Source organism: Myotis brandtii, unplaced genomic scaffold (genome assembly GCF_000412655.1).
Source record: "Myotis brandtii unplaced genomic scaffold, ASM41265v1 scaffold493, whole genome shotgun sequence".
Taxonomy (NCBI): domain Eukaryota; kingdom Metazoa; phylum Chordata; class Mammalia; order Chiroptera; family Vespertilionidae; genus Myotis; species Myotis brandtii.
In genome coordinates this window covers 1-8095 of record NW_005368827.1, presented here as the reverse complement: position 1 = coordinate 8095, position 8095 = coordinate 1, and the positions used below count along the sequence as shown (strand labels likewise).

The 8095-nt window shown below is 50.2% G+C and overlaps 2 protein-coding genes across 2 annotated transcripts; both read left to right on the top strand.

Annotated features, from left to right (window-relative positions):
• The first annotated feature begins 2901 nt into the window (after positions 1–2901).
• On the top strand, positions 2902–6383 carry LOC102257441. The gene is given in 4 exon segments (XM_014548047.1): positions 2902–3798; positions 3800–4391; positions 4394–5187; positions 5218–6383. Coding segments are annotated over 4 exon segments (3432 nt in total). The 5' UTR covers positions 2902–2913; the 3' UTR covers positions 6379–6383.
• A 249-nt stretch (positions 6384–6632) lies between these two features.
• Positions 6633–7974, top strand: LOC106727876 (endogenous retrovirus group S71 member 1 Env polyprotein-like; the record flags this gene model as incomplete). The annotated part of the gene is made up of 1 exon (XM_014548043.1): positions 6633–7974. A coding segment is annotated over exon 1 (1342 nt), but the record flags the coding sequence as incomplete, so codon positions are not given.
• Between the last annotated feature and the right edge of the window lie 121 nt (positions 7975–8095).

Below are 8095 nucleotides of genomic sequence, written 5' to 3'. Positions count from 1 at the left end.
CCTTAGGGGTGCTGTTTCGGACGCAAAGGGAGGCAAAACCTCCCCTGAGCTGTTTGTGGAGACTGAGGGGTCTCTAGGGGGTGCGCAACCTGAGAAGTTCCAGGGCCCCGGAGAACTCCCTTCGGCTCCGGCGAACGGGCAGGGGACGTTGGCCCGTCCCTACAAAAAATTCATCGGAGTCACCTGAAAATCCTCTAGAGGTAGGTTCTGGAATTCTGGGACCGGTCACTGGTGGTGGATTGTGAGAAGGGCTGGACGCGGCCTAACTTCTCCTTCCTTGGTACCCCTGAGACGTCAGAGGGTACTTCTGGCCTTGGTTTTCTTGGTTTTTGGTTTTGGATTTGTTTGTTTGTGCTTGGTTTTTGGATTTAGATTTGTTTGTTAGCCTTTTTGGCTTTGGTTTTTGTGAGTCCTTTTTGGTTTTATTTGTTAGCCTTTTTGGTTTTGGTTTTTGTTTGTGAGTCCAATGTATTTGTAAGTCTGATGTGTTTAAGCTGTCGATTTTGTTGCTTCGCTGAGATCCTCTTGGAGGACATTGAGTGGTTTCATCCAACCTCTTACTCAATTGAAGGATTAGATGAATGGATCACTGATCTAGGTTATCAAGGATCTCTAAGGGACTTCACCCCAGACGAGGTGACTCTCTATTCCTTTTTTCTAATCTGTATTTTGTCACTCCCTGATTAAAAGTTCCATTCCACAGGTAACACAAGAAGTCTTCTCACGGCCAGGGGCAGGCAACAGCTGCTTTAACTCTTTCCGCGCACTTGGCAGGCGGCGGCTAGGGGAAGACAAACTCCTTCTTGCTCTCCTCTTAGCTCAGCCCTTCCCTCCCGCGCCGTAATTATGGGGAACGGATCCAGTTCTAAAAAGGGCCCATTGGGTTGCATGCTGAAGCATTTTAGTCTGATGTGTTTAAGCTGTCGATTTTGTTGCTTCGCTGAGATCCTCTTGGAGGACATTGAGTGGTTTCATCCAACCTCTTACTCAATTGAAGGATTAGATGAATGGATCACTGATCTAGGTTATCAAGGATCTCTAAGGGACTTCACCCCAGACGAGGTGACTCTCTATTCCTTTTTTCTAATCTGTATTTTGTCACTCCCTGATTAAAAGTTCCATTCCACAGGTAACACAAGAAGTCTTCTCACGGCCAGGGGCAGGCAACAGCTGCTTTAACTCTTTCCGCGCACTTGGCAGGCGGCGGCTAGGGGAAGACAAACTCCTTCTTGCTCTCCTCTTAGCTCAGCCCTTCCCTCCCGCGCCGTAATTATGGGGAACGGATCCAGTTCTAAAAAGGGCCCATTGGGTTGCATGCTGAAGCATTTTAAGGAAGGGTTTCAGGAAGGGGCTGACTATGGTGTTAAGCTCTCAGCGGGAAAACTTAGGACATTATGTGAGTCAAAATGGCCCGCCTTCGGTGTAGGTTGGCCGGAAACAGGCTCCTTTGATCTCCGGTTGGTTCGAGCAGTCTGGGATGTTGTCACTGGGGATCCAGGGTATCCTGACCAGTTCCCCTACATAGATCAATGGCTGGCTCTAGTCCGGAATCCCCCGTCCTGGTTTAAGAATTGTGCCTTGCAGATAGGGGCCCGAGTCTTGGTAGTAGGACCTAAGGCCGATTCTAAGAAAATCCAGAAACCTGAAAATCCTGCTCTGCCTCCCACCCCAGGGCCCATTGTTCTGCCTCCCCCTCCTGAAGAAGCAGACTTGCCTCCTCCTTACAATCCTGCCCTTAAGCGCCGTACAGAAATGGCGGGAGAGGACACTCCCCTCTCGCCATCCCATACCCGGAGTGGTTCAGAGTATGGAAACTCTGAAACACTCCCGCGAGGGGGAGCAGCCTCCTCTGCCATCTTGCCCTTGAGAGAAACTCCGCGCCCGGGGGATGGGGAAATGGGAGGGCGCCCCTTCATGGTTTATGTCCCGTTCTCCACAAGTGACCTCTATAATTGGAAGACACAGAATCCTCCGTTCTCGGAAAAGCCTCAAGCTTTAATTAGCTTGCTTGAGACAGTTTTTTGTACTCATCAGCCAACATGGGATGATTGCAATCAGCTTTTAAATACACTTTTTACCTCAGAAGAACGGGATCGGATTCGTTTAGAAGCCCGGAAGGTTGTTCTCGGGCCAGGAGGGGGGTCACTTGAGGAAAACCGAGACCGGATCGAGGAAGCATTCCCCTCCCTTCGCCCCCGATGGGATCCCAATACCGATAGGGGCAGGACTTCTTTGGACAATTTTCGCCGAGTTCTCCTAGGGGGCTTAAAGGCAGCAGCTAGAAAACCCACAAATCTATCTAAGGTCACTGAAGTTATTCAGGGACCGCAGGAGTCGCCCGCGGCTTTTCTGGAACGTCTGTGTGAAGCTTATCGAGTTTATACCCCTATAGACCCGGATGCTCCAGAGAACCAGAGGGCAGTCAATGTGGCCTTTGTAGCTCAGTCATCCCTCGATATAAGAAGGAAACTCCAAAAACTGGAAGGATTTGAAGGAATGAATCTGTCACAGCTGGTAGAGGTAGCCCAGAAAGTCTTTAACAATAGGGACACCCCGGAGGAGAAGCAGGATAAGAGAGTGACTAAGGCAGTGGTAGCCGCATTAAGAGAAAGGGGCACCAAGACAAAAGGAGCAGGGGAAGGGAGAAAGGGAAAGAGAAACAGGGAGCAACTAGGCAGAAATCAGTGCGCCTATTGCAAGGAGGAGGGACACTGGAAACGAGAATGCCCTAGCAGACTAGCTAAGGAGAGGGACACACAAATTCCGCAGGTCTTAAATTTAGCAGAGGACTGACGCGGCCAGGGCTCCATTCCATTGAGCCCCCAGGAGCCCATGGTAACTTTGCAAGTGGGGGGCAAACCTGTTAGTTTCTTGGTAGACACTGGAGCAGCATATTCAGTCTTAACAGAGCCAATGGGACCCGTAACATCTAAGAAGTCTTCAGTCCAGGGAGCCACCGGACAAACTGCCCTTTTTCCTTGGACATCAAAAAGGACTGTGGACCTTGGAAAGAACACGGTAACTCACTCGTTTCTGGTCATGCCAGAATGCCCATACCCCTTACTTGGACGTGATCTCTTACAGAAATTACAAGCCACAATATCCTTCGAGGAGGACGGAGCATACTTCACCGTGGATCCAAAGAAACCAGACCCAGACCCGTCCTCCCCTGTCTGCATTCTTCTAACTTGTCCTCTCTCGGAGGAATATCTCTTGCAGGAAAAGGCCAAGGTGACGTCAGACGAGGGACCCGAGTCATCTTCATACTTGAGGGAATTACAATGTCTTTTTCCCATGGTTTGGGCAGAGAACAACCCCCCGGGGTTAGCGAGTCATCAAGCTCCTGTGATAGTCCAACTGCAAGCCACCGCCACTCCAGCTCAGGTGAGGCAATACCCCCTGAGTTTAGAGGCGAAAAAGGGAATTGCTAAACATATTTGCCGGCTTCGGGAAGCGGGAATTCTGATTCCCTGCCAGTCTCCCTGGAATACCCCCTTGCTTCCAGTTTTAAAACCTGGGACTAAAGACTACAGGCCAGTACAAGACCTAAGGGAGGTGAACAAGAGGGTTGAGACCATACATCCCACGGTACCGAACCCTTACACTCTGCTAAGTCTTCTGCCTCCAGAGAGACAATTCTACACGGTCTTAGATTTAAAGGATGCCTTCTTCACCATACCCCTGGCCCCAGTTAGCCAGCCTATCTTTGCATTCGAGTGGAATGACCCAGAGGGTGGATTCTCAGGACAATTAACCTGGACTAGACTGCCTCAAGGTTTCAAAAACTCTCCCACCCTTTTTTGATGAAGCCTTGAGCTCAGACCTACTTGCCTTTAGACAGGAGCATCCTGAATGTACCCTACTCCAGTATGTAGATGATCTTCTGCTGGCAGCAGATACTGAGGAAAATTGCCGACAAGCCACTGAGGGCCTGTTAGGCACCTTACAAGCATTAGGCTATCGGGTATCAGCCAAGAAGGCACAGTTGTGCTCCTCTGATGTCACATACCTGGGGTACATTAGCAAAGGCTGATGGACCCTCTCCCTCAGTCCAATAGAGGCAATCTTACGGATCCCCATACCTACAACCAAGAAGCAGGTTCAGGAATTCTTAGGGGCAGTTGGATACTGCCACATGTGGATACTGGGGTTCGCGGAGATTGCTGAACTTCTGTGCTCAAGCGCTGGGGAGGTGCAGCCGTTAAACTAGACCGAAGTAGAGCAACGGGCCTTTGAGGAGCTAAGGAAGACTCTCGTCTCAGCACCTGCCCTAGCCTAGCCAGACGTCAGGAAGCCCTTCCACCTCTACGTGAGTGAGGTAAGGGGCATTGCCAAAGGGGTTCTCACCCAGACTCTAGGTCCCTGGAAGAGACCTGTGGCCTATCTGTCTAAGAGACGTGCCTCCGGGCAGTGGCCACCACAGCATTGCTGGTAAAGGAGGCAGATAAGCTGACTTTGGGCCAGGAACTAGCCCTGACAACACCCCATGCTGTGGAAGCCCTCCTTCGTGGTGCTCCGGAGAGATGGATGTCAAACACCAGGGTGACCCAGTACCAAGCTCTTCTCCTGGACCAGCCCCGCATCCGATTCCATAAGACACTGGCCATCAACCCTGCCAGCCTGCTCCCAGATGATGATCCGGATGAGCCCATCCATGACTGTATAGAGGTAACGGATGCAGTACAGACAGCCCGCCCGGATCTGACAGATGTCCCGCTATCATCACCAGACGAGGTACTGTTCACGGATGGGAGCAGTTATGTTCAGGATGGGATCCGATATGCAGGGGCAGCTGTAGTCACCCTGGACCGTACCATTTGGGCACAGTCCCTGAATAGGGGAACCTCAGCGCAGAAAGCCGAACTTTTGGCCTTAATCCAGGCCCTTCGGTGGGGAAAGGGAAAAGCAATCACCGTTTATACCGATAGCCGGTATGCCTTTGCCACAGCGCACGTACACAGTGCCATCTACCGGGAAAGAGGGTTACTAACTTCGGCAGGAAAGGACATTAAAAATAAGGAAGAGATTTTAGCCCTATTAGAGGCCATCTGGCTCCCAAGGGCAGTTGCAATAGTGCACTGCAAAGGACATCAGAAAGGGGAGACAATTGAAGCCAGAGGAAATAGAGCCACAGACTAAGCTGCCAAGGAAGCTGCCCTAAAACCAGTGGGGCCTTTACACGTCTTAGTAACCCTGCCAGATCCTGACCTACCACAGACCCCCTCCTACACTAAACAAGAGGAGGAATTGGCAGAACGGAAGCAAGCCGTCAAAGGACCAGATGGCTGGTGGACTCTACCGGATGACAGACTGTTGGTCCCAGAGGCTCTAGGTCGGACGTTAGCTGCCCAGTTACACCAGGCTACCCACCTGGGTGTCTCCAAGACTTCTGAACTTCTGCGAGGCAGATACTACATACCAAGCTTAGATGAGATGATTAAAAGCATAGTCACTAGATGTACTGTTTGTGCACAGGTAAATGCTAAGCAAGGTAAGAGGGCCCCCCCGGGAATTCGGGCCCGGGGAAACTCCCCGGGAGAACATTGGGAGGTAGATTTCACAGAGATCAAGCCACCAGCATCAGGATACAGGTACCTGCTAGTTTTTGTAGACACCTTCTCAGGTTGGGTAGAAGCATACCCCACTAGGACAGAAACTGCCTCCGTAGTAGTTAAGAAATTACTCCAGGAGATTATACCCAGATTTGGGCTACCAGGGACCATAGGGTCAGATAATGGCCCCGCTTTTATAGCGAAAATATCTCAAAGTATAGCACAAATCTTAGGTATAAACTGGAAACTTCATTGTGCATACCGCCCACAAAGTTCAGGACAGGTAGAACGTATGAACAGAACTCTAAAAAAAACTCTGACTAAATTTGTCCTAGAAACCGGCGAGAATTGGACCAGCCTCCTGCCCTTCGCCCTCTTACGGGCCAGATGTACCCCCTACAAGGAGGGGTTCTCTCCCTTTGAAATCATGTTTGGTAGACCTCCCCCTATCTTACCCAAAATTAGGGAAGAATTAAAAGCTGAAATTTATAACCATTCCTTGCTCAAGTCCCTGCAGGCTCTACAGCATATCCAGAAAGCTACCCATAAACTTGTTCGAGACGCCCTGCCAGTGCCCACCTCGGACCCTGTACATCCTTTTCAGCCTGGGGACTCCGTGTGGGTAAAGAAGTTCACTGCTCAAGGACTCACCCCAACTTGGAAGGGACCTTACACTGTCATCCTGACTATGCCCACAGCTGTCAAGGTTGACGGCATCCAGACCTGGCTACACCACTCTCAGCTGAAGGCAGCAGGAGCAGAATGGACCACCGACACCACCTCGGACCCCTTAAAGATAAGACTCTCGCGGGTATCAAGGTCCTAACCTTTTTTCTGTTCTGTATAAATGGGAATCCCCATAAACCAATACTATGGGACTGGGAACTCCGAAAAGGGGTCACGGGGCAAGTAATCGCCCGTACTACTGTAGAGGAAAGACAACAAGCCGTCTTTGTCCTTGATCTATGTTCTTTGATAGCAGTAAGGACCCCCCCTAGACCTGTCCCTTTAGGCCGCCGGGGGTTAGGGGGGCTTCAAGCAAGTTGTGGCACGGTAGGCCAAGAGAGGAGATTGCAAACAATGGGAGTCTACATCTGCCCTGGCTCCGGGGAGGTTGAGGCCAAATGCCGGGATTCAGGGCAATTTTACTGCCCCTCCTGGGGATGTGAGACTATCTCTACCATCTCAGGACATGAGAAAAATAGTGACCCCCACATAAGCTTCCAGAAACTCCTCACTGGCCCCTCTTTCCCTTGTAAAATAACAGAATGTAACCCAGTAGAAATAAAAGTTATCAGCAAAGGAGATTTCTATTGGTCAACAGGAAGGACCTGGGGAATAAGAATCTATTCCTATAGTGTAGACCCAGGAGCTCTCTTCACAATCCAGAGGAGGGCCAAACCAGAACCTGAGAAACCCACAGATCCGCCCTCAGCCCTGGCCCTGCCCATACCTGTTAAGCCACCCCAGGCCTTGCCCAATTCGCCTGAGCCCACCAGAGAAACTAGGGCAAGGACCTCACTTTTACCTCACAGCCCTTCTCAGGAATCTTCCCTTCTGGAGATGTTGGGAACTGTACATCAGTTCATTAATACCTCACAGCCTACGGTTGGGAGGGACTGTTGGTTATGTTTAGACCCCAGACCACCCTATTATGTAGGTGTGGGAATTTCCCAGGATATCCCCCAGTTCCAGGGAACGAGTAATTGTTCCTGGGATCAGCCTAGGCTAACCTTGGGGGATCTTCAAGGACAAGGTAGCTGTCTGCTCTCGCCAAACTTTCCCCTCCAACGATCCCCTTATGCAGACTCATGTAATCAAACCCATTGGGGAAATAGTAGCTTCACTACCTATTACCAAGCGCCTGAGCAGACCTGGTTAGCTTGCACAAATGGCTTAACCAAGTGTGCCTCCTCAGACCTATTCAAGGAAGGGGAGGACCCCCTCCTCTGTGTCCTGGTTTATATCCTCCCACAGATTTTCATATACAACGGGAACGAAGGAAGAGCCCACATGTACTCAGGCCTTTCATCAAACCGATACAAAAGGGCTCCTGTCTTGGTTCCCCTCCTAATAAGCCTGGGTATTGCAGGATCAACTGCTATTGGGGCCTTGGCTCTAATAAAAGGGGATATGGACCTGAGGGAACTAAGTAAACAGGTAGATATGGACATAAGACACCTCGAAAGTTCCATCTCCCATCTAGAGAAGCAAGTAGACTCCTTAGCTGAAGTAGTATTACAGAATAGACGGGGATTGGACCTTCTCTTCATGAAACAAGGAGGATTATGCATGGCTCTTGGGGAAACTTGCTGTTTTTATGCTAATAATTCAGGAATAATCCGAGAAAGTTTGGCCTTAGTGAGAAGAAACTTAGAAGAGAGAGAAAGAAAAAGAGAACAATCAGAAACATGGTTCCAAAGTATGTTTAATTGGTCCCCCTGGTTAACCACCCTTTTATCTGCAGCAGCAGGGCCTCTGGCCCTACTGATCTTAGCTTTAACCATTGGACCTTGCCTAGTAAACTGCCTCCTAAGAACCAT